The sequence below is a fragment of the Arvicola amphibius genome, chromosome 10 (assembly GCF_903992535.2).
Source record: "Arvicola amphibius chromosome 10, mArvAmp1.2, whole genome shotgun sequence".
Lineage (NCBI taxonomy): Eukaryota > Metazoa > Chordata > Mammalia > Rodentia > Cricetidae > Arvicola > Arvicola amphibius.
Window position 1 is genome coordinate 12995046 of NC_052056.1, and position 27441 is coordinate 13022486.

General features: G+C 39.0%; 1 protein-coding gene across 4 annotated transcripts in view; it reads right to left on the bottom strand.

Moving 5' to 3' along the window:
- Positions 1–18030: 18030 nt before the first annotated feature.
- Gabpa (GA binding protein transcription factor subunit alpha) overlaps positions 18031–27441 on the bottom strand; it is a 29858-nt gene continuing 20447 nt past the window's right edge. For 3 of the 4 annotated variants that reach the window (XM_038345070.1, XM_038345069.1, XM_038345072.1), the window contains exons 7-10: positions 27366–27419; positions 26087–26227; positions 25680–25872; positions 18032–21248 (exon numbers count right to left, since the gene is read on the bottom strand). In XM_038345070.1, coding sequence (XP_038200998.1) covers positions 21020–21248; positions 25680–25872; positions 26087–26227; positions 27366–27419 — 617 coding nt within the window. In that variant the 3' untranslated portion in view covers positions 18032–21019. Of the gene's footprint in view, positions 21249–25679; positions 25873–26086; positions 26228–27365; positions 27420–27441 lie in introns of all 4 variants that reach the window. The other variant, XM_038345073.1, reaches the window with a different exon arrangement.

Here is a 27441-nt window from a genome sequence, read left to right on the forward strand (position 1 = left end):
CTTCATCAATAGATCAATTCACTGGCAGAGTTGCAATCTGGTGCCATCATTGGGAAGAGGCAGAGATAGAAGAAGCAGGCCTAGCTGGAGAGAGCAGGCCACTAGGGCATGCCTTTGAAGACTCTTGCCTGACTCTTTCTGGATGTCAGGCAAGAACACTTGACTCAACCACATTCTTGCTGCATGACCTTCTGCCTCATCTCAGGCCCCAGTGATAGGGTACCCTGATTGATGTGGGAGAGTCTTCTGTTTGTGTTGATTTCATTCATTAATAAAGAAACTGCCTTGTCCCATTTAATAGGCCAGCCCTTAGGTGGGTGGAGTAGACAGAACAGGAAGAAGGAAGTGAGGTAGATGGCTCAGACAATTGCCCTGCCTCTCCTCTCTGGGACAGTCCCCATGAAGCCAGCCACCAGGTCAGTCATGCTGAATCTTTCCCCGTAAGACACCACTTCGTGGTGCTACACAGATTATTAGAAATGGATTAATCAAGATGTGAGAATTAGACAATAAGAGGCTGGAACTAATGGGCCAGGCAGTGTTTAAATGAATACAGTTGTGTGTTGTTATTTTGGGGCATAAGCTAGCCAGGCGGCCAGGAGCCGGGCGGTGGGAAGCGGCCTGCAGCTCCTCACTACACCTGATGGTGGACTGAACCCTCTGGAATTGTGAACAAGAAAAGAAAATGTCCTCTTAGGTATTTGTCACGGGAAGTGTTAATCCACTGACAGAACAGACTTGAGAAGACAGCAATCTTAACAGCGGTAACTCTTTCAACACAGTGACAAGGTATCTTATTTATGGACTCTTTCATTTACTGTAGCAGGATTTATGGCTTTCAGTGTACAAGTAGAACTTGCACATATTTTATTCAATTTATCTCATGTATTTCATATTTTATACTGCTAGTATGAAACTATATTTTTTATCTTCATATCATTTTCTTATTTTTGATAACTAATCTATGAAATACAGTTAACTTTTGCTTCTGACTTTTTCTGTATCTCCTGAAGAATTTATTTCTTATGACTCTTAGTTGGGTACAATAAACAAGCATGACAAATAGAATTGCAGAAAGAATTAGAAAGCTTTTTAATCCATTAATTTTGAAGTCAATCTTTGGGGGGGGGGAAATTGAACAGTCTGTAAACATTAATGTGAAGTCAACTGAGTTTATTAGAATTTTTCTAAAGAGGACACAAGGTATAATGGTTCAAGGAATCTCAAATTATCTGGTCCAATCAGTTTTTCATATCTTTTCTGTTAAATATACCAGCTGCCTAGGACTGAACATCTCAAAGCCAAAAAGATCCTGGAGCACTCAACGCTCCTCCTTTTTGCTTAGACTAAGAGTCTTCTCCTGTCCTGGGGATACGGTTCAGCAAACGCTGGACTCCAAGCATGAGAACATGATTTTGATCACCATTTTAGTTTATCCCTCATTTTCTGGGTACAAAACTCGCCGCTGAAAATCTGTGCCCTTTGGACATAAATCTTTCCTGATAATGACCCTTTGGCGGTTAGTGTGTGTAATTTTGGGTTCCTCTCAGGCTGCTTCTGAATTTCTTAAGGGATTTGCTATAGTTTATCATTAAGATTAGTTTTCACTCACATTCATTGGTACATGGATTACTCTTAATGTAGAAATTGGTATTTCAACTGAGTGCTTGGGAAGCCTTGTTTAAGGCCATTTCTCAACTACGCCTGCCTTTTCTGGGTTTTCTGCTGGAGATGTGTAGGAGCCAGCCATGATAAGTTAAATATGAACAGATCACCCAAAGGAAGTTCTTTACTTGAAACCAGTATCACCTGCCAGTGTAGACTCAGCAATAGAAAAATTTAATAGAGGCCTGGGTCTCAGTAGTTTACCCTGAAGCAATACCTGGTTGCAAGAAGGACCATAAACTAAGATTACCTGAGCACCACCCAAGAATAGATCATCCAAAAGAAATGCCTAACATTCCAACCGCTGTAGATAGGATCACCTGCCAGCACACACTCACCAGGACACCCTTAGACAAATGTCAGTCAATCAGGGGTCCTGAAACTTAGATACCCCTCACCCCCACCTTTACTATTATAAAAACCCAACTCCAACTGAGCTTGGGGCTCTCTGTTTATTCCAATACGTTGGACAAGCAGAGAGACCGAGTTTACAAAATAAAGGCTCTTTGCTTTATCTTCTCCGTCTCCTTGTTGGCTTTTGGGGGACTTGGTAAATCTGGGCATAACAGATGCAGGCCTTTTATCCTAACTACCATGAACTATTTTCCCTTCTGCTGTGTCCAGTGAAACTTGTTCCACGTCTTAAAGTTATTACATTTCTATGTTGTTGGTTTCTAGTATTTCTAAATCAGTTTTTTGTTTGTTTGCTTGCTTGCTTTGTCTTCACCTCATTCTTGGTTCATTTATATAATTTCTCGGCTCTCTACTCTCCTTTCCTTCCTCCCTCTTTTTTTATGAGGATGTTCCCTTCAATTTCCTCTACATCTCAGGTTGACCTACCTCCCACTCACTGTGTAGCCTAAGCTAGCTTCCCCTACAGAAAATGCTTAGTTTTCTTTGAGATAGTTCTCCTGTTCTTTAGTTATTTAATGGCTATTTTGCTTACGTTATTTTTCAAGCACTCCAGACATTTGGATTGCAGGGTCCCTGGTGTTGATTTTGTTTTGCCAACTCTGCCCACTTGTCCTTGGATTGGCCCTTGCTTCCTCTGACTCCCCAGCCGACCTCACTGGGAGCATTGCAATTCAACATTCAGCCACTAGGGGGACTGTGGCCACAGTTCTTTCTGAAGCGTCGTTTGCCCTTTAGTTCTGCTGTCTGAGAAACTTGAGAGGCGAATGGTAGCTAGGAGCAGAAACTCTGAGTTATATATGCAAGTTAGAGGACACACACCAGCCTTTCTTTCTACCATGAATTAACACTGGCAATTGACTTTTTCTAGAACAGTCTAACGCCACCAGTAGCAAATTCTCATGCCCCTCTGCCCAGCTCCAGACTCACAGGGTTCAAATCTACTTAGATTGTTTGTTTGACTTGAAGCATCCCTAAACATTTCTGTTTTGCATCTTTAATCAGTCTTGACACATGTTTTCAGCAGAAAGAGCATCCCCAAAGTGAAGTCAGTTTCCAAAAACTTGAGTTTAAAGATGAGAATATTTTATAATGGTCTTTCAATAGGGTTGATATGCAGCTCAAGTATGCACTAAATTTAGTGAAATGTTAAATTTAGATCCTAAATTTCCAAGTATCAACACAACAGAAATGCCTCCTTAGATTCAGGATATCCCATTCAAAGCTCATTTACCATCACATCCTGGTCAAAAGCACAGAAATATTTACCCTCCTGGTGCAATTATCGTTTTATTCTTGGAGAATTCCATACATGCCAACAACATAGCGTGATCATTTATAGCCGCAATTTCACCCTCCAACCTCGCCTTGTTTCCTTTTAACACATCCTCACCCTTATAACTCCTTACGTTGTTGTTGTTTTTAGTAGCCCACTAAGTCCAGTTAATGCTGCCCATGTGTTCACATTTATGGGGCCATCCGCTGAAGCCTGGGCAACCTACTAGTGGCTCTACTCTCAAAGAAGAGTGGTTCCCTCCAACAACTATCAACTGCCGACAGTTTCTCGCTAAGGTATGTGATCCGGAGAGCATCTTCCCCATTCAGTCAGGAATTTTCCTGTCTTGATTTGTGTGAGTGTTGTGCTGGAAGCCACACCTAGTATGAGTTCATAAAAATGATAGTCATGTCCTACGCAGAAGAGAGAATTGACCAAGGGTGTGGCAGTGCCCGCCTTTAGTCACGGCACTTGGGAGACAGAGGCTGGTGGATCTCTGTGAATTTGAGGCCAGCTTTGGTGGCATAATGAGCTCTAGGCCATCCGAGGGTACACGGTGAGACTGTACCTCAAAAATAAAATAAAATAAAGAGTTTCACAGTACCCTTGCCCAGCCTCCAGCTCTTAGATTTTGTTTTTGTTTTACTTTTCTGCCTCCTCTTCTTCCCATGAGCCTTGGTGGGGGCGCGGGGCTGATAAAATGTTCCATCTAGGGGTTAGCAAGCTACAATACCGACGTGTCTGGCCAGATCTGGACACAGACGCAGTCAGTAGCAGCATGACTCGTGTGGCGTAATTGTGTTCTTGTTGGATTCGACATAAGGAAGGAATTTCAGATCTGGAACTCTAATTCTGGCCAATAATCGGTGGTGTGGAAGATCCTAAGCCTTAGGGTAGAACCTGCTACTGTTATCTTGCTAAACGGTCAAGGTCCCTTGGGCCCTTAGAGCTCATTTCAGTATTTCAGTGACCAGTCTGAAATCACCAGCCTTCCATAGCTATGAGTTTCCCCATCAGCAGCTTCAGCAAACTGTGCATAAAAACTGTTTGGCTAACCACACTGCAAAAACCTGTAATCACAACATTCTGGAGACAGAGGTGTGGCGGTCAGGAGTTCAAGGTCAGCTGCTGCTGCTGTAGTCAAAGCCAATCCTCAGCTACAAAGAATGTTTCTGAAAAAGAACCAACCAAACAAACAAAACCCAAATATTTTATCGGTAATGACCAAGAACAAACCATTGTCTTGGCATTACCCCTGACTATCACACCAAAGCAACCATTTACATAATGCTTACAGTGTATTAGGTGCTAATCTAGAGGTGACGTAGGGAGTGTGTGTTTATGTTATATGTAAATACTTGCCCTGTGAGTGTTGGGCCTCCTCCAAGTTTGGTGTCTGGGTCATGAACCATTCTCTCATCCATTGACTGTCTGTAGGATTGCTAAAAGACTATCCAAGACGCAGGTGCCTTTTTACAGATCCCCCAGACTTTTCTCAGGACACTGAGACTTGGCAAGAGTCCTCCAGCCTCTGGATGTCAGGATGGTGCTGAGGATGCCAGAATTGCTCCGGCAGGATTCCAAACGAACATGGTTCCCAGGGAGCAGCCTTATCATCAACTCATCATTTTAAAATGGAACACAGATTCCAGTTGATCTGTTTTGTGTTGGCTTCACTACCATTTTCCACCCACGCCTGGAATTCCCTTCAACTTTACCCAGGACCTTTCTTCACTAGAGGTATTCAACATCTTGATAGGAAAAACTGAATTTTAAACAGATAAAATCTTCTAAATTTAAGAAGGAGGCAGGAAGGAATAACGACTCATTAAAATAAGGTTTAAATAAAATATATACTATGTTCAACTTTTGTACAAAGTATGACACCAAGAAACGGTCTTAAATGGGGCCCCCATTGGAAATTATGGTCCCATGGAGACAGGTTTCATAACAGACAGCATTTGTATAACCTCAGCTCCAGCACTCTGTATGTGTGAATAGCACAATATGCTTGCTCTACCGGGAGTGTTAAGGAATACATCTGTTTACCTTCTTGCACAACTGAGTAAGATCCGAAAAAAATGTTTTCCCATTTCAAAAAAAAAATTATAAAAATAAAAAAAAGCCCAGGGAGTCCTTGCTGATGAACAGTGTTTAGTTACATAAATTTCTTTACTTTGTCATTGAGACTACGTGTGTGAGAAACCAGCTGGCAGAACTCAAGGATGCACTGTTTATTTGGGGACTATTATGTGTCCAGGAAGACACGTTTTTTTGTTTTCCTTGAATTCTCAGACACTCTAATCTGGGATAACTCTTCTTAATAAACAACACCGGGCTTGCTTTGAGCTTCCGGTCACGTGTCCTAGTGACGTGCAGCGAGAAAGATAGTACTCCAGCCTGGTGCTAGGAAGGCAGCAGGAGGCTTTCCTCCACCGCTTTCTGTTGAGCTCAGACTCACGCCAGCTAGCTGTAAGCCGGGATCCGAGTGCTACCTTAGTCTAGCCCAGGATGATTTAAATGCTGCGTCACTGCAAAGGCCAGTGATTCCAAACATCTGCTGAATCATTACAGCTTTGTCCACATGTTTGCTGGGCCAGGCTCAGGTACATGGTTTCTCTCGGTCACTGATTCCAGAAGAAAATTCTGGCGCTTCCACCCCACCCCCAAGTCACACATTTATCCTCTTCTCCCCAATACGTGTCACCTTGGTTCAGCCACATTTTCAGATTTGTATCCTTCTTCCTCTAGTGTCCTGTGCCAGCTGTATACCTTAGTCACAGTGACATCCACTGGAAAACATTGGAATTGGGACCTTGAGTCGTCACAGAAACTACGTTCACATGCTTTCATTCTGATTATTTAAACATACATACAAATCAATAGTAGCCAGAAAATTTGCATAAAAATTCTCATTGGATTAGTGGGGAAAGGCTTAGCAAAATTCAATAGAAATAGCAAAATAATTTAAAGATGCATGTTAATGGCCATTATTGTGGGATATGTTGATCACACTCTGACACTCCCTAGACTGAAGATGAAGTTAAATTGGAATCAGAGGGTGGAGGTAACTAGCTGACCAAAATTAGCCCTGGGGGTGTTGGAGGACCAAGGACATATAGACAGATGTAGAAAGTAGTAGGGACGGCCTTAGAAAGATTCTTGGGCCTTTTGGATTGGGAAAGGAGAGTGGAGGTCATTGGTTCATTGGTAGCTTTTCTGCTACTTCTGTGATCAATCAGGTTTTGCCCGATATTTGACTCCTATTGATATTGACTTGATATTGATAAAAGAATAATATCAATATCATAAATGCTATATGCAGCAGCCTTCAGCTGCAAACCATCCCTGGCCCCAAACACCCCTGGCCACCTCTGTCATTCAGGTAGCCCCACACTGGCTTCTTCAGCACGCCCCCCTTTGTTCATTTTTCAAGTGGCTTGCTCTTTCTCCCCAGGGGTTATGGGCTTCTCCAGGACCCCCTCCTCAGACCGCTGCCCGACCAGGTCAGCCACCCTGGCATCTGCTCAGGCTGTTACTGCTGCTGCCACCTTCAAACACTCTCAGCAGCAGAAGCCCTCCTCAGTCAAGGTTGGGAACTGACCATCTTCTCTGCCCAGGCATGTAGAACAGTGACAACCAGACTCACACTCTGCTGTCATCATCACCAAATTTGCTGAGACACTTGAGAATTCTTTGATTAGAATTAAAATTAATTCAAATTAGTTTTACAAAATTAATTTTTTTAAAAAAGGTTTTCCTCATGTTAAGAATGGGGAACAATATTACAATGTAGGGGGTTATGATTCCACAATGGATGGTTTGAAAATGGAAACATTAGACGAAGGGATAATCAACCTAGCTGAGATTGACATAATGTCAGTTATAATCATTATCAGTTTTGTATTTCAAGCTTTATCTTTAAAAAAGTGGTTTGATATTGGTGTCAAAACCAAAAAAAATTGACTAATAAGATACAATCATTAAAAACCTTTAAAAGACCTACTAATGAAACAAACAAACAGAAAACCAAACTATTCACACACAGACAGAGGAGCTAGTGTTGGAGGAGGGTAATCTGTCTATGTGTTACTTTCATTGGTTAATTAAGAAACTGCCTTGGCCCTTTAATAGGACAGAAAATTAGATAGGCGGAGTAGACAGAACAGAATTCTGGGAGAAAGAAAGCCGAGCCAGGCAGACACCTCAGGCAGATGCCATAGCTCTCCTCATAGATGGACGCAGGCTAAGATCCTTCCTGGTAAGACACCACCTCGTGGTGCTACACAGATTACTAAATATGGGTTAAAGCAAGATATGAGAATTAGCCAATAAGAGGCTGAAACTAATGGGCCATGCAGTGTTTAAAAGAATACAATTTGTGTGTTGTTATTTCGGGGCAGAACCTACCACACCATTCCATTACGAAACTGAAGAGGAGTGGCCCAAGGTCATTAGAAAACCAACCTTAATTTATCCTGCTACCATTTGAGAATGACCACTGGATGATAGGCACCCCCAAGGCTATACAGAAGTTAAGTGGGATCCTGTTGAAAGGTTAGAATTGACAAACTTTAAGGAAGCAGTAGTTTCTTACTGTAGTTATTTACCTTTTCTGAAGAAGATGCTAAACTCATGGATAACCTGGAACAGAATTATTCCATAAGACTGGAAAGATTTAACTACAGCAACATTGGAAAATGGTCCTCAGTTACAATGGAAAACATGGTGGAGAGAGGAAGCTAGGATCATAGAACAATGAAGTAAGGCTAGAGGTATTAAGATTTCCCAAGAGTAGCTCTTAGTGAAGGCCTGTATGCTGATTTGCAAAGACAGCTTAGATTTGATGATCACACATTTACCCTGTGCTGTATAGCAGCTTTGAATGCTTGAGACAAGGTTGAAGAATCAGGAATGAGGACTGAGTCATTTACTAAAATTTACAAAGCCCAAAAGAAGGTTTAATTATTTTTTTTATAAAGATTGACTTTGCTGTAAATAAAATGAGATCAGATCCAGAAGTCAGACAAATATTCATTGAATTGGTTTTTAAAAATGCTAATTCAGAATGCAAAAGGGTGATTGAGCCCTTAAAGGCAAGATCAACACTAATAGATGAATGAATTAGAAATACAGCTGATATAATTATGATGATACATGGATAGAAGAAATGATTTCAAAAAATTTGAAGAAAAATCAAAAGGCTAGATGTTTTGTGATAAATCAGGTCATCTGAAAAGGAACTGCAGGGAAGGCATTCCTAGAAACATTTTTTTTTCCTAAAGATAATCCAAATGGAAGTCCCCAGTCTTCTGGAATATGTGTAAGGTTTAGCAAAGACCCACGATTGGATTAACTACTCAAGAGCTAAATCATTTATTCCAAACCTTACAAGGTGATAAGAACTTAAATAATCCAAGAAAATTGTCAGCTGAGGCTGGGAGAAAATTGCGTTTGGTAAAAGAAAAATTACAGGATGTACACATGGATCACTTGAATCCAGAGCTTGATTGTATCTTGGTCATACTTCTTTCTATCATTCTACTACAGTAATTCTTATGTAGAGAGAAGATAATATCTTACAATGGACATTTTTGCCACCCAAGCAGAGTAAAAATTAAAGACCTATATAGAAAAGTTTTCTGAATTAATTCTATAAGGAAAATCGAGACATTGACAATTAACAGCAATAGACCCAACAAAAATTATGGTACCTTTTATTACTGCTAAAAGTTTTTCATTATGGGCAGAAAATAAAAATTAGCCAAGAGTTTGCAGCGATTCCTTGGGCGAGATTAGCAACAAATATCCTAAAAGCAAGAGATTTCAGTTTATAAAAAGAAATAATTGGATACTTCCCCACATTGTATGAGTAACACCAATTTCTGGAACCCCTACATTTCTACTAATGCAAATAAATCAGGAAAGACAAGTTATAAGTCAAAAAATTTAAGTAAAGTGGCTCAAAACCTTTAAGATTCTATTCAATAATCAGAATTCTATGCTATTCTCATGATATTATTAGATGTTCCAGAACCTCTTAATATAGTTACTGAATCTCAACATGCACAAAGACTTGTTCTACATGTTGAAACCAATGAACTTATTCCATTGGATAGTAGAAAAAACTGCTGAATTAAATCAACCTGTAACTTTAAGGACGTATTGACCTCAGAATGGAAGCCAGGATATATATTACATAGGGGAAGAGGTTTTGCTTTTATTTCCACAGAAGAAAAAAGTTATGAATACTAACAAAAGTGAAAGAAAATTAGATTCAAACAAGAGATACCTCATGATTAGGAGAGGTGATAATTTAAAAACAACATGGCCATTCAATCTAAACTAACTTATAAGACTAACAAATGCTTTTCATTTGCTCAGAAGGGAAATTCCCCCTGTTAGGGTTGGGGAATGATTTTGTTTTTGTCTTTCCAGGAGAATAAAAGCTTCCAACTAAGGAATTGAAGACCACTAGGCAAATGAATCATCTGAAGAAAAAGAACGAGTCATCTAAAGAAAATTTCCCAAGGAAAAGAATAAATTGGCCTAATGGTATAGTACATTTCCAACAAGATAAAATTTCATAAATCTTCCCAAATGTTTGTTTATGCTGTTCTCTACAGATATACAAGGTAAATAGTCTTTTTGTAATCCCACTCAATTCAGTTAAAAAGTAAAGCTGTCTTTGGAGTTGAAGTGTGACTCTTTCCTCTCTAAACACAAGCATGTTTGTTGAAGGCAAACCCAAAATCTCTGTCTCATGTCAGATCTACGTGGTATGGGACAGAAGAAAAAACAAATTTAAGGGACTATTCTATTGCCCCTAATCTTATAATCTTTTGGCTTTATTTTGAGTCTATATAATTTTTCTTAAGGTATAAATACTATCTCAAAATGTATAAGATTTATATATAAAATATATATATATATTATATAAATATATAAACTTTCTGCCATGATGCTGTTGGTCATATAGAGTGCTAACTAAGTCCAGAAACAGGCTTCATCTAGCTTCCTGTACATGATATCTGGCTTGAGTCTGAAGCAGATAATTAGGAATTAAGTTTGTGTACCCTGGATGTACTTAACAGATTGTGGTCCTTTAACCTTTCTGAGAAATGCTGTACATGATATTTGAAATGTTTAACTTTTCTGCAGTGAACAGTGACCATTCCTAGCAGTGACCTTTGAAGTCTCCCAAAGGAGGATGGGGGTCCCACAGCGATGATTCCTTCAGGACTATGATAACACCACTAAGCTGAAAAACACCACGCAAGCCCGGCACTTTCCCATCATGCTGAGCCTGGATAACGGCTGGCTCTCCCAGGACTTTTCCATTATCTCAATTTTCTCAGGGTCCCCTAAAGTTGCTGTCAGCCTGAGACAACAGGAAGTGATATTAACAACATGACACTCACATTCCCAAGAGGTGGGATGGATGGTTTTTAGTCATTCTGTGGATTATGGATGTTTATCATTCGGGGGGGGGGGGAGTTGGTAGCAAGTTGTTTTTGGTCATAGTCAGGGAGGAAACTAAGCAAAGGGAATCAGATTCAGGGCTCTCATTCTGAAAAGAAAAATGGAGATACAGAACTGATAGGATAAAAGGGTAGATTATTGAATCTACTTTTAATCTTGAAATTTCACAAATCAGTCCTGACGGGTTTTTTGTTTGTTTGTTTGTTTGAAGCCGCAAAACAATCCCTCACCAGTTAAGAATTAGGGATAATAAAAAGGGTTATTTATTTGAGGGGGAAAACTTACAGATCACCATCCCAAACAACAGTCCTCTCGTGGCAAACAGGAAACACAGATTCTAGCCACAGGAAAAGGGAGCCAGAAGCAAGAAAGGGATGGCCTGGTTCCTGCTGCTTTTTAAAGTATATGAGACCATGCCCCAGTGGGCTGGTATCTTAAAGGCTATTGGCTGAAGGAGCTGAAGGAGCTCCTGCAGCATTTATTTGTTTGTTTCTTGACAAGAACATGTCATAAGACTTCTGCTCAGTTCATGAAGCAAGAAGTGTTAGTATGAATTTTTGAACCCCTGAAAATTGTGTTGGTTGGAGGGTAATCCTGCCATTTCTAGAACTGTGCACGAAGAAGCAGTCTGACATTCTTTCCTTTTTTCTACCCAGTACCCTGGGTGGTTTGTACTGATAATAAATCATAAGGAAATTAATTTTAACACAATTAGTTGATATACATGTGACTGTCGGTTATAGGGGAAACCAAGCTTGCATTGTAATGAGAAGACTGTCTTTGATTATTACATAAATAATTAATTCTCAGCTAAATATCTGATACTGCCTGATTCTCAGAATCTCCATTTTTTTTCAGAGTTGAATAACTTTTTATCAATTCTGACAATGCTGCTTCGTAAATACACAGTCCAAAATGACAGAAGTATTGTAGGATCATTTTAGAAACTGTTGGACAATTTGTCCTAATCCTAAAGCACAATTCATTGAATGACTTTTTTCTTGTAAAAAATCGGCAACTTGAACAGCAATTTCCAAAAACCAAACATTTGAATATGACATATCCTGAGGAATGATGGTAAAAAAAAATTAAAATTTTCCTGAAGTTAATCTGTTATGTTATAGGAATTGAAAGCTTTCTATGGAAAGCAAAAACATTGCAGTTCATAAGATCCTACAGCAATCCCCATCAAAATCCCAACACAATTCTTCACAGACCTTGAAAGAACAAAACTCAACTTCATATGAAAAAAAAAGGATAGCCAAAACAATCCAGTACAATAAAGAAACTTCCAGAGGCATCACCCCCACTGACATCAAGCTCTGTTATAGAGCTACAGTAATGAAAACAGCTTGGTATTGGCATAAAAACAAACAGGTTGACCAAAGGAATTGAATCAAAGACTTGGGTATTAATCCACACACCTATGAACACCTGATTTTTGACAAAGAAGCTAAAATTATACAATGGAAAAAAACATCTGCAATAAACAGTGCTGGCATAACTGGATGTCAACATGTAGAATACAAATCCAAATGAATTAAAGACCTCAATATAAATCTGACCACACTGAACCTGATAGAGGAGAAAGTGGGAAGTAACCTTCAATGCATGGGCACAGGAGACCACTTCCTAAATATAACCCCAGTAGCACAGACACTGAGAGCAACAATAAATAAATGGGACTTCTTGAAACTGAGAAGCTTCTGTAAAAGAAAAGAACACAGTCAATATGACAAAAGGTAGGCTATTGAATAGGAAAAGGTCTTCATCAACCCCACATTAGACAGAGGATCTCCAAAATATCTAAAGAACTCATGAAATTAGACATCAAAATTCTAAATAATCCAACTAAAAAAATGGGGTACAGATCTAAACAGAGAATTCTCAACAGAAGAATCTCAAATGGTTGAAGACTCTTAAGGAAATGTTTAACATCCTTAGCCATCAGAAAAATGCAAATCACAATGACTTTGAGATACCATCTTAAACCAGTCAGAAAAGTTAAGATCAAAAACACTAATGATAGCCTGTGCTGGAGGGGATGTGGATTAAGGGGAACATTCCTCCATTGTTGGTGGAATGCAAACTTGTATGACCACTCTGGAAATCAATATGGCTGTTTCTCAGAAAATTGGCCATCAACCTACCTCAGAACCCAGCAATATTACTCTTGGGCATATACCCAAAGATGCTCAATCATACTACAAGGACATTTGTTCAATTATGTTCATAGCAGCATTATTTGTAATAGCCAGAACCTGGAAACAACCTAAATGTCGCTCAGCTGAAGAATGGATAAAGAAAATGTGGTACATCTATACAATGGAGTACTACCCAGTGGAAAAACAAAACAAAACAAAAAAATAACAACAAAAAAACCCAGTATCTTGAAATTTGCAGCCAAATAGATGGAACTAGAAAAAAAACATCCTGAGTGAGGTAACTCAGATCCAGAAAGATGAACATGGTATGTACTCACTTATAAGTGTCCGAATTGGTCTTGCCTTGTAGTCAGATTGATGATTATCTTAAATCTCACCATAGAACCTTCATCCAGCAATGGATGGAAAAAGAGGAAGAGACCCACAGGGGAGCACTGGGTTGAACTCCCAAAATCCATTTGATGAGTGGTAGGAGTAAGAATATGAACAAAGAGGTCAAGACTATAATGGGGACAACCACTGAAATAGTTTATTTGAGCTAATGGGAGCTCACCAACTCTGGCCAGACAGGGAAGGAACCACCATATGACCAAACTAGACCGTCTGAATGTGGGTGACAGTTGTATGGCTGGAGCAGACTGTGGGGCCACTAGCAGTGCCACCAGGATTTATCCCTACTCCTTGTACTGGCTTTTTGGAATGCATTCGCTTTGGATGGCCTAGATATAATACGGAGGGCCTTGGATCTTCCTCAAAGCAAGAGTCTTACTGTCTTTGAGGAATGGATGGGGGTATGGTGCAGGGGTGGTGGGGGAGGTACAGGGAATAGGAGAAGGGGAGGGAATGGGAACTGGAATTGATATATAAAATGAAAAAGTTTGTTTTCTTTTATAAAAAATAAAAAACAAAAACTTATATCTCTTATCCTACACATTCCTTTTAATCTTTGTCACTGTCATTTTAAAGAGAGGTGTGTGTGTGTATACCTGCAAAGTCCAGAAGAGGGCATTGGATCATCCTGAGCTAGAGTTACAGTTACAAGGTGCCTGATGGATGCTGGGAACGAAACTCCAGTTCTTTCAAAATGCAGCCAAGCCATCTAAATTCTATACTTGATATTTTAAATAATTATTTTTCTTGTGTCATTTTTCACTGGTAATTTGCTGATTCTATCCATGTAAATGACTAGTGCTTTTTTTGCCTTATATTTCCTATAAACAGGTCCTAAATTGGGGATGTATCAGATCCTGGTTCTATTTTTTTTTAATCCAAGATGGTCCTGATTCATGCTATCATGGGTCTTCAAACATCCTCTGACCTGTATTTGCAATGCTGTTATGCAACAATTGATTGACACTTTCCATCCTTCAGAAGCTACTTAACCAGAAAGGTAAACAGCCCAAAATGGCTTCAGAAAGTACCTAAAACTGGCCAGATTTACCTAAAAAGTACCTAAAATTGGCCTTGATTCACAAGGCTCCTCCCTGCCAGAGTAAGGAATAAAAGACAAGCATTCCTCTTCCATGGAAGAAAGCTGAGCTGCAAGAAAGACTGTCAAGACAAGACCAGGTACCTGGAAGGGGTTTAGGCCAACTGAGTCACTACTGTTTTGTTTTTCAGACAGGGTTTCTCTGTGAAGCCCTGGCTTTTCTAGGGCTCACTTTATAGATCAGACTTGATGTGGGATAATGTTCTTGTAAACTGTAAAAATTTATCATTCATATTACTTTCATAAAACACTGATTTGCCAGTAGCATGGCAGGAAGTCTAAGCAGGGCAGCCAGACTAAGAGAATTCTGAGGAGAGGCAGAGAATCAGTCATCACTCAGACACAGAGGAAGCAAGATGAGAATGCCTTACTGAACAAAGGTACCAAGTCATGTGGCTAAACATGGACAAGAATTATGGGTTATTGTATGTTGTAAGAGCTAGTTAATAGTAATCCTGAACTAATAGGACAGTTTATAATTAATATAAGCCTCTTTGTGTTTCTTTGGTACTGAACAGCTGCAGACCAGGTGGGACAGAAACTTCTGTCTACATAGACTGTTCTATCTTCCTCTGTTGGGGGTGAAGGTATGCACCACCACTGCCCAGTTAAATTTGCAAAGGACTCTTTCAAACCTGTTGAGCTGCTTACAGAATGTGCAATATGCTCCAAATTCCCAGCTTTTGTGAGCTGTCACCCATGCTGGGATGGGCCTTGGTGATGAAGCTATCTTTGTGTTACTTCTGTTCCCGTAAGTAATAACCCCTCACCCACATTCTTGTTCCCCAGTTGGAACAAGCTGAAACAGTTGGTGTATCATTACTTTGGTTTGTAGTGGATTCTCTATCTGGGGTGAGTAGGTGTATGCTGTGTCTCCCCAGAACTTTTGTGACATAACATGTTAAAACTGATGGATGTATTTAGGCATTGAGAGGTTTAAACTTTCTCCATTTTATAAGCTGGGTCTAAATTTCAATCTCTTAAACAAACAACTATTAAACAAACACCATTACATTGAGGAACTAGGGAGTAAGCATAAGTAAGGTTCACAATGTCTCAAGGATAGTTCCTGCAGTCCCTTGAAACTGACCAGTATAAGTGCTGCTTGCTTAACCAATCATGTCTGAGGTGACCTGTATCTGAAACGCCTCTGAGCTGGAGACTGCAAGCTCCTCTTAGGGTTATTGCCATTTTGTACAAGTGAACTGTAGTGTGAGGAGCTGCGGGCTGCACTCCCACCTGGCTCCCAGCCGCCTGGCCAGCCCACACCCGGAAACAACAACACACAAACTGCATTCATCCAAACACTGCCTAGTCCATTAGCTCCAGCCTCTTACTCACATCTTAATAAACCCATATCTAATAATCTGTGGTGCCTTACCAGGAAGATTCTAGCGTATGTCCATCTTGGGCCAGAGCTTCATCGTGTCTGGCTCAGAGAGGAGAGGCATGCTTCTGAAGTGATGAGCAGCAGGCTGTATTCCTGCCGCCTGGCTCTTGGCCGTCCGGTAGAGCATGAGACTCTTAATCTCAGGGTCATGGGTTCGGGTCCCACGTTGGGCGCCAGATGAAGGCGTATGTCACAAACAATCCCAAGCCAGTTTGGAATTACAATTAATAGAATGGTTATTTATTTAAAAAGGAAAAACTTACAGATCACCGTCCCAGCCAACAGCCCTCTGCGCAATCAGGAAGGGAGCCTAGTCACTGGAAGCAGAGCCAGAAGCCAGAGCCCAAGTGGAGGGAAGTGGCTGCATTTTTAAAGAGAGACCACGCCCCAATGGGCTGGTATCTCAGTGGCTATTGGCTGAAGGAGTGGAAGGAGCTCCCGAAACAGTCAAAGACCTTGCATACGCTGTTTCTGCAGAATAAACACTCTTTGCTTTTATGTACTATTTGAGTTTGGGGTCTTCCTTCAGCATTTTCCCCAGGCCCTACAGTATCATCACACAAATTCATGCAGCCCTAATCAGTCTAGGCCTCAACTTATTCATTTGTAAGCGGGATAGTACTGATACATCAAAGGGTTAAGAAAAATAAGTGGAAAAAAAAATAAAATGCTCGATACATTTAATATGGAATTATCACTGAGCCACTTATTCAGCACGTTTTTGGAATGTTGTTTTACTATTATATGAAATGAGCACCAAATTTCCATTATAGAAAATTGTATTCTTGATTGGTGCTTTTCAGCACAGGCCCTTTTGTTTATTTATTGTAAGCAGATACAGCAGTGATCCCTGTTTAGAATGAAATGGTTTCATCACTCGCTCCTAACCAAAGGGAAACAATGCATTTTAAAAGCCACGAAGTTCTTCTAATGGGAGATCACCAACTCCAGTTGGAATGGGACTGGGGAACATGCGACTAAACCGGACTCTCTGAATGTGGCCGACGGTGGAGGCTGACTGAGAAGCCAAGGACAATGGCGATGGGCTTGGATTCTTCGGCATGGACGGGCTCTGTGGGAGCCTTCTCAGCTTGGTTGATCACCTTCCTGGACCTGGGGGGAGTTGGGAGGATCTTGGACTTAACATAGAGTAGGGAACCCCGATGGCTCCTTGGCCTGGAGAGGGAGGGAGGGGGGTTTTGGGTGGAAGGGAGGGGGGAGAGGAGGAGGAGAGGGAATAAGAAAAAAAGAAAAAATAAATAAAAAGAAAAAAAGAAAATTGTAGAGAGATTACAAATAATTAAAATAAAAACAGTCAAAATTTTGAAAAAAAATAAAAGCCATGAAGTTCTTAAATACTAGCTTCTTATTTAAGCACGTCTAAGTTTAAGCATTGTTGGGCTACAAAGGCACAAATGACACTTTCCAGACCTGATCCCTCCTTTAGGTCTTGCGTGAAATATCCTGTCACTGCAGGACTTGGACAGAGAGAGGCAGGAATATCACAAGCTGGAACTCAGACTGCTACACAGGGAGACTATAAAAACCAGAGGGGAGCAGTTAAATATAATAGCTTTAACAATTATATTTTTAAGGAACAGTACTTTCAAAAAGGTTTATGATTTAACTATGGGCATGTATGTGTTTATAGCTATATGTGCATGCATACAGAGGAAGAGGCTCTATCAATCGCTTGGCTGCCATGAGCAGGCCACAGGTGCTGGGAATCAAATCTGGGACCTCTGCAAGAGCAGTGCCTTTAACCATGGAGTCCTCTCTTCAGCCCTTACCTTGCCTTGTTGACCTGTGTTCAACCTTACAGGTTCACCTGTCACTTTATTATTCTAAAGCCTTACGTCTGCAGATGGGAACACATTACTCTTCTTACCAAGTACCTCGACCAGCTAACTACAGTTCACCAGAAACTGTTCTCCCCAAATTCCTATTCTGTTTTGTGTATGGGAGGGGTGGTCCTGGAAATCACTACTTTGATAGGTTTTAAGTAATCAAAAGAAATACAGAGGAACACGTGTATACTTGTCAGAAGTGGACTGTTCAAGATTTTTAACCAACTAAAAAAATTCCAGGAATCTCAATTTTCAGAAGAAAACAAAAAGCAAAAAAACTTTCAACATAAGAATTTATTGTATAAGTTTTATTTTTCTCATTTACTATTTTTACATTTTATGCACAAATATTTTTATCTGAGTAAAAATAGAAAATAACTGCTTTATGTAAAATTACAAAAAAACCAAAGAAATACATAATTGTTATTATGATAGTATAAGTGTCTTTATTTAAAGAGTAAAAATGTATGCAAAAATTCTCCTCCCTTCTACAAAAGACAGAATATTATTTTCTTGGGAATAAGTGAAGTATTGAAATATCAACATTTTTATAGCCTTTAGATCGAGGACATTAAGTCAGACACAGGTTTGTTTTGCAGTTATAAATTTTAAAACACTTTTGTGCTATCTCAAGGATACACTAGGTTCTTTATAAAAGGCAGTAGCATAAATGGCAAATGCATGAAAACGACAGAACTTGCCAAAAATATTTGGAGGTACACTCCTTAAAAGAAATAACCATACTCAAGTATCACCTTTTATCTGGGAGAAAAATTATATTTTTTCCTAATTTATTTACATGGATTGACACCAAAATGAATGTAATCAGTTAATTCATTGTGTGGAGATCAACCACGCACATCAATTCTGCCTAGCTAACTGGACTTTTCCAATGCCAGCACAAATGTTCAGACTTCACGCTAGCACATGTATAAAATGATCTCAATGTAAACATATTGAAAAATTATTTTAAAACAAAAACATTTCATTATTCTTGAACTTACAAGGTACAAAAGATGGTCAAACCATCTTTAAAAGATGGTTCTTTTAGTTTGACTATCTTAAATCCTATGAAAAATGTGTAACAAAACTGAGCAAAGAATACCACAAATTAGTATTTTCTTTCACAAGATGAGTTGTTTTTAATAAAGACTAGCAAACTGTGACCTCATAAGGACAACAAATGTTCTCTGTCTACGTGAAGCTTGAGTAAAGGAGAGACCCTCTCATTTCCAAAGTGAAAGTGCATAGGAGAGAGGGGGAGATGAGCATCTTACGACTGAGAACTCTGCTCAAATCATAAGCAAAACAAAATCTACCACACAAAGAAAATCTATATAATGTAGCTTTTTTTGTTTTGTTTTGAAAAGCACTTGAAAATGCTTAATTAGATTTTAGGGACTTAGACATACAGATGTTCCTTGACTTAAAAACATACATTTATACAAATGAAACATTAAAGCCTGTCCTTAACATCCTGTCTCTCAAACATTTTAACTGTAAGATTCTCAAACTCTCAATGTACTATGGAAATAGCCTGTTTTGAAAGTGACTTCTGGCTCCCCGGGCTTTAAAAAGATGGGAAAAGCCTTCTTTACAGCTGCTAATTTGTTATCTGAAGTAAGGGTCTTGAGATAATTTTTATACTCAAGATACTCTTAAAATCATGGGGATCAAGTTGTGCTGTTTGTCAGCTTACTGTTTATTAAAAACAAAAACAAAAAACACAATTTAATTGTTTTTAAGTACTTACTGTAGAATCTTAAAGGACTTAATATAAGCAAACAATACTTGCTGAAGTCTGACAGCACAGCAGTGGAAATTAAGATGTAGGAGGTAAACGATCCTTCTTTCTTGTCCCTTATACTCCAAGCCACTGCTTAGTCTCAGCAATACCAGCAGGCTGCAATCACAGGTGCTCTCCCTACTAGTCAACATCAAATGAATTCTTCTAAAGTCATTTCTGGGCATGAATTGAAAGAATAAAATGAGAGGTGTGTAAGGCAGCCTTTGTACTGTTCTGAGGAACACCTTTCTGCTAACAACACTTATTTGCTAGTCTCTCATATCATGATTTATGTACAATACTTTAAAACAAAAGAAAAAAGATTTTTCTAGCATTTTCTTCTTAGTGTTAGCAAGCAGTAAGGCATCTCATATAAGATCTATTTAAAGATTTTAGAAATAGTATCCCTTTTGAATATCTTTATGTCTTCATACATGCAGAAAGTGATTAGCTGGCTATATATATATATATAAATATATATAATATTTTAGAGACACATATGAAATATTCAAAAGGAAAACAAATGAAACAAGTGGGGAAGTTTATTTAAAGATCTCCTACAGTGCCAAGCCAAATCTTTATAACTATTCAAAAGTAATTTACTAACATTTTCAAAGTTAAGTACTTTTGTCTGCTCTAATGTCTTCATTTTATCAGAAACACAGAAATGAATACATAAATGGTGTTGCACAATAATCTGATACTATAGTTTTAAAAAAAAAAAGTCTAAACCAAATTTTTATTTTCTTACTGAGGTATACTTTTTAAAATCCAAAGAATGGTATCATTTTGGAATTTTTTTTGCAATAGCTGGTTTATTAGAATTAAACGCCTTTCTCCAAATAATTTAAGTCCTTGGCCTGACATAATGAATAAACTATACAGACAACCATTAGTAAAGGCTTGAGTTAAGCCGGCTTTAAACCGGTCTCATACAACACGCTCTTCTGCCAGTTAACTTATTCTTTACTTGTAAATATATAAATTAATAACCTGATAGTTCAGTAATTATCAATATAATTTTATTTGATATGAACACTTAGCTCTGCTTGATTAGATGAAACAGGCACACATGCTTTAGCTGAGAACTTCCTTTTGGCGGCTCTATGTAAAGCAGCAGAGGGAAACAGCTTCACTCAGGCAATGGTTACACCAGGCTGTTTCCTAGAGACACTTTCTTACTGTCATCTTCAGACGCTACTGGCTGTTTTTGGTAGGGCTAGACATTAATACTGACCAGTTTAGCTTTCCTGACTGTTAGCACACTACCCCACGATGAACCTGCTCTCAGACTTCAGGCATCGTGGAGATCCTTTAACACACATTTTCTAAAATATATGTTCAAAGTAAAAAGATCCAAATTCACAAGAGTATGAAATATTTATAAAAAAAATCATGCATCAGATTGTACAGTCTAGAAATAAGATTCAAATTCAGTAATAAATGTCAGAGCAAAGCTTGCTCTAAATATTTAAGAAAGCCTTAGATTCTTAGAAGGTCCCTAGGTCTCAATTGTCCTTTTCTGTTTGTAGAGAGGCAGCAGCCAGCGCTACGGCTGTGACTGGTTGGGCGATTCCATGGAGCTGCATCTTTGCAAGTTTCTTCTGTTCACATTCTGTGACTAAGCGGTTCAGTTCTGCTGCACTGTATCCAATAAGAGTCTTCAAGTCACAAACAAATTTGTATACAAATCTCTTGCCTTGAACTTTACAAATCATGTCCCCGTCATAATAATACCTTTAAAAGGAGAAACCACATTAGGACCTTGTGAAAATGAAGAGTTTGTAAGTCTCATATTTTAGACTTTTCTACAAGAAGTCTACCGAGTTCTGTGCCCACCACAATAGTTAACAGTATGAAACTTTAAAACACAATTTTAATGACTGTGTTACACATTGATTTAGAAACCAGCATAATTACTAAAGAGAAGACAAAAACAAACAAAAAAATAAGCTTTGGAAATGGCAAAAGAATCTAACCAAGAGCTTTTAAGCCTGAAACCATGTTGCAAAGCCTCGCACCTGGACCTGCTGCCTCTGTGACCACAGGAACATCCTATTTCCTTTAATCCTTCATTCCTCATCTATAAAATGAAGTTAAAACAGTACTTACCCTCACCGCATTGTTAAGGAATGATCTTTATAAAGTGCTTAGCACACAATAACTACCACAGTTAACTCTTAATAAAAGTTATGCTAGTAAGAATCCAGATAACAAATTTATAGGTTGAAAAATCCACTTTTGTTTTATGGCGTAGGAGGTCCTTCTGTCTTTGTGTTGCTTTTATTGGTTAATAAAGAAACTGCTTTGGGCCTGTTGATAGGGCAGAACTTAGGTAGGTGGGAAAAATTAAATGAATGCTGGGAAGAAGGCAGAATCAGGGAGACGCCAAGGACCCGCCGCTGGAGAAAGACGTGTTGAGACTTTGCTGGTAGGCCACGACCTCGTGGTGATATACAGATTAATAGAAATGGGTTAAATTAATATGTAAGAATTAGCCAGTAAGAAGTTAGAGCTAATGGGCCAAGCAGTGATTCAATTAATACAGTTTCTGTGTGGTTATTTCAGTGCTAAGCTAGCCAGGTGGCTGGGACAAATAAGCAGCCCCTCCTTGCAAGTTTTATATAAAATCTAATATATCTAATATAATACAGACATGAAATTTGAATTTTCATTCATTCACACATAAAGGTTCCCCAAAGATAATGGCACTATTAGGAGATGTGGCCTTGTTGGAGTAGGTGTGGTCTTATTGAATGAAAAGTGTCACTGTGGGGGTGGGCTTTGAGATCTCATATATGCTTAAGATGCCATTCAGTATTTGAGACTACTTTCTGTTGCCTGAAAGATGTAGCAGTCTCAGCTCCCTCTCCAGCACCATGTCTGTCTGCACGATGCCATTCTCACCATGATGATAATGGGCTGAACCCTTAACTATAAATTAGCCACCTCAATTAAATGTTTTCCTTTATAAAAATTGCCACGGTCCTTTTAGGAATCTGTTCCTCATACTAGACTACCTCACCCAGCCTTGATGCAGAGGGAGGGCCAAGATCAACTTGATGTGCCATGCTTTTGTTCAAGCCCATGAGTGAAAGAGTGGATGGGGTAGGGTGGGGCAGGAGTGGGGCAGGGTGGGTAGGAGATTGGGAATGGGGAGGGGAGGGGGGACTGGAAGTAGGGAGGGGAGGGTGGACTGGGTGTGGGGAGGGAGAAGAGGGAGAGGAAAATGGTCAGTATGTAAAATAAATGAAAAAAATGTTAATTAGTTAAAATAGATTTTAAAAAATTGCCATGGCCGGGCGGCGGTGGCGCACGCCTTTAATCCCAGCACTTGGGAGGCAGAGGCAGGCGGATCTCTGAGTTCGAGGCCAGCCTGGTCTACAAGAGCTAGTTCCAGGACAGGCTCTAGAAACTACAGGGAAACCCTGTCTCGAAAAACCAAATAAATAAATAAATAAATAAATAAATACATAAATAAATACATAAATAAATAAATAAATAAGAAATAAAAAATTGCCATGGTCACCATGTCCCTTCACAGTAACAGAAACCCTAACTAAGATGGGCCCCAAAAGAATAAATACAAACAGGTTACAAGGAAGGAGGCAAAGGGCATCATAAAGAACCATAGCTGCCCAGTCTACAATTGCAGGGCAGACCCGAGTCCATTCTAGTAGGCTGGTTTACTATACTTTCTATGGAGACAGAAGCAGCTGAGTTTATGGCTAATTTGTACAGCAGAGTTTATATCAACAAAAAATTTGAGTCTCAGCTTATAAACTACCAAATTGCTTGTCATGCAGTTTAAAAATACAGGTTTATGACAGACACTTGGGAAAAGGAAAAAATAAAGTTGTTCCCTCCTTCTAGAATATAATTAGAATGGGTACAATCATCGTTTCGTGTTAAAAGAAAAAAGTACACACGTGAGCCTTTATTGCATCTAATAATCTAGTGTATCATCACAAGGCTGCATCTGCTCTCTCCCTACTCATGGCTTCATAGCTATCCCCCTTACCTTCATGAAACCAGTTTTTATATCTCTTTAAATTTTGAACTATATCACATGAAAGAGACAACACAAAAGTGATTAGAAAAGTATCACTCAGGTCTAATAATAGAGTCTGTCAATACCTAGAGCCTCCTCTGTTCCTTCCCAACCATCCATACTCTAAAGATTAACCTCAAGCTTGCTCCAAGACACTAATTTCATTGCTCTGCTTTGTATTTGGTTCCTGAAAAGCAGATTCATAAATGCTGTGTTTGCTTTTCCTAGTTTATCAAACTGTATTAAGTGAAGGCACACACACACACACACGCACGCACGCACGCACGCACGCACGCACGCACGTATATTTTCTATATGGTCCTTCGGACCCAGACCCCTTCCTGAACATCAGGGTATCATCATTTGTGGCAGCCATTCATCTTTAATACTCAAATGTATCACAACTAGCTTACTCATTCTTCTGAGGTGGATACATGGGTGAATTCTGACTTAGAATATGTGTGTGAACATTCAGACATTTCTGTTTGTCATCTACTAAGAAAACTTACTTAGTAACTTAACAGGGCACATCTCTGGCCAAGGGTGGAAGCACTCCCATAGTCTCACTAACCCAAGGTAGTTGAGGTCTTTCCATTTAGAGTATTCATAGTATTTAAGGAAAATCATTCCAATTTTCACTTTTAGATATTCAGATTTATGCAGATGTAAAAAGATAAAACTATGCACATAACAGAAGATAGTATTCACATATTTGATACAATATACACTCAATTTAGTATGTAAATAGCATCTCTGTAGTACAAAGTATAAAAATATTAAAGATTAATAAGCAGGTTAGTTTTGAACAGGAAACTATATGCTTTTAAATTACATAAAACAAATTATCTTATAACTAAAAAAATCTTTATGCTTTTAAATTACATAAAACAAATTATCTTATAATTAAAATCTTTATGTGCCTTAAAATTACCAGTAAACTCTTTAAAAATCATTTTTAACATAATGCATAAAAGTTTTAGTTTTAAAAAATTGAGATATCTCCCAGATGCTGCAGATGCAGATGCCTCTGTGAAAGATGAGACACAGGAGACCTTAGGATCAAACAACTAATCCTCCCACCTGGGGACAGCTTAAGAACTTGTGTGACAAAAGAGAGGCGATACTTGGCATGACTCACAAGCCTCTAAATTCTACAAACTTATTTCTTGCTATGCTTTCCATGGTAACAGTGCAGGTAAAAGAATATAATTACTGGGTCTTTATCCCCAATCCTCCAATTAACCTAGCAGTGAGTTGGGGAGATAATGGATATTCCTCTAGTGGTTAATGAATCTTCTTGGCAACCTGGTCCTTATGACAACTGAGGTCCTGCTCAGCCAATGGAAAAGAGAAGAGTGATTAACAATTATACTGTGGTAATACAAGGAATTCTACTTGCATGGGAAACAGAATTCAGTGCCTATTAAATATAATCTCTCAAATATGGCTATTCATAGTCAATATTACTACCCAAAATTACTGTAACAAGTTGTATATGCTTCAACGATCTAGTTTTATAGGACAGGATATTAATACTACTGTTCTGTGCTATGTGGGTTACCAACAAGGAATCTGACTAGGTACACTGACAACAATGTCTGAGTGAGACCCCGACTGCTGATTCCAAGTGTATCTTCTGAGGAGACACCTGCGACAGTTCTGTATGTGCATGTGTATGTGTGTCAGAAGCTGGCTCTTTTCTCCTACTGTGTAGATTCAGAGAGAACTTGGCTGGGCAGGCTGTGGTGAACACCTTTATCCACAGAGCTATCCATTAACCAAGCAAGCATGCATGCAGGCACGTGTGCACGTGCACGCACCCCAATCCCGCCCCTTTTTTCTTTCTTTTTGGTTTTTCAAGAAGTGTTTCTTTCTATGTGTAGTCCTGGCTGTCCTAGAACTCTGCAGACTGGGCTGGCCTTGAATTCACAGATATGCCTACTTCTGCCTCCCGAGGGCTAGGACTAAAGGAGTGCACCGCCACCTCTTGGTTCAAAGCCACTATCTTAAGAAAAAGGATTTTATTTTTATTATGTAACAGGTTTTATATCAAGAACAAGAAGCTCCATTTTAGGTAAGTCTGGTACTGGGGGAAAACAAATAACATAAATGCTTACCGTAACGCACGGCTGAGTTTCTCATAGTTCATTGTAGGCTTGTTTTTACGCTGTCCCCATTTTTGTGCAACCAATTCAGGTTGATTTAGCTTAAATTCGCCTTCATCACCAACCCAAGAAATACAGTCTCGAGCATCCTTGTCAGTGAGAAGTTCTAACAAAAACTGCCACAGTTGGATCTGACCATTGTTTCCTAAATCCATAAGCATAAGCACAGGTCATCACATTAGAATCTAACACAAGTCAGAGGAAGTGCACAAGTCCTCCGGTTCACTCTGAGCCAAGGCAAACACAAACTTCTCATTTAGAAATATTAACTACATATACACTTGCCAGAGATAGTCCATATTTACACTTTCATATGTCTACCTTGACAAGTTTTATAATTTCAATCCATGCAAAAATACCTGTTCTATTTCCAGGTGAGCTTCTATCTTCTCCCGAAATCCTCGGGGACCTCTGCACTTTGGCTGCCTTTGCACTACTGTTTATAACTTTGATCGTAGTTGGTGTAGCAGACTGCACTGATGCTGGGATAATTTGCACAGCTAAAAGGAAAAGCAAAAAGGAAAACATATTTTCATTCTACTATAGGAAATAAAAGTAAATGCAATCAATAAAATTAATGTCCCTCTAACTATGTCAAGAAAAGACTTCAGACATCGGCAGAAAATAGTCATACAGTCTCTACTGCAGGAATCTTAACTTAGGAACAGCTAGTCTGCCTTGATCCAAAATAACAACTTAAAATGGCAAAATCATTCTCAAAGTCATAATACATTTGTTTATAAAAATGGTTTCAGGACTAGAGAAATGGCTCAGAGGCTAAGAGCACTAGCTATTCTTCCAGAGGTCATGAGCTCAATTCCCAGCAACCACATGGTGCCTCCCAGGTACCTATAATGAGATCTGGTGCCCTTTTCTGGCATACAGAACGCTGTATACATAATAAATAAATATTTTTAAAAAATGGTTTCAAAGACGGTGCAAATGTAGACTACTGAAAATTCACATTAATCTATGAGAAGACTATAAATTAACAAGCAGTGTGAGAAAAGTTGGCACTCTTTGGGACTGAAAAGGTAGAAATAGAAGCTGCTGATTTTTCTTAAACTTACTAATCTGGTAACATCTGTGGAATTTTAGATATGCTATTCAGCACTGAAAATAAATGAAACAAGTATCAACAAAGCCATTCTTACAATGTCAACAGTAACTCAGCTTATCAAAGATCCACAAGCCCTGAGAATGCACAGAATAATGACTACCGAAGATTTAGGGTAGCATCGCTGGTATAGAGAAAAACCTCTGAAAGTACAGCTGTGGATATCAGTTCTCACTTAAAGAGGGAACAACAGGATCTCCAGTAGGCAAACCCAACACCCACATCTATTCCTGGTCTACTTGAACTCATGGCTGTAACCAAAGTCAAGCAGTATTTTAAACATGGTTAATTCGTAGCACTTGGGAACTAAGGTTTTACTGAAAATTTAACTTCACGAATATTATAAATTTAAGGCAGGTTTATTCCAAAGTGAATGTATAACTGAAAAGTTAGCTATGATGCTTCATTCCTCTGTGAACCTAAAGGTTGGTCAGAAAGCTATGTTGAGATCTTTACCTTGAGTTAGCTAATAAAGAAGCATTCCTATTGATAAGTGGGGAAATTAAAGAATGAGTACTCACGCTGGTCAATTGTAACTATCTCATTCATCTGTTGTTCTTGGCTTGCCAAAACATCTGAAGAACACAAAAACAAATT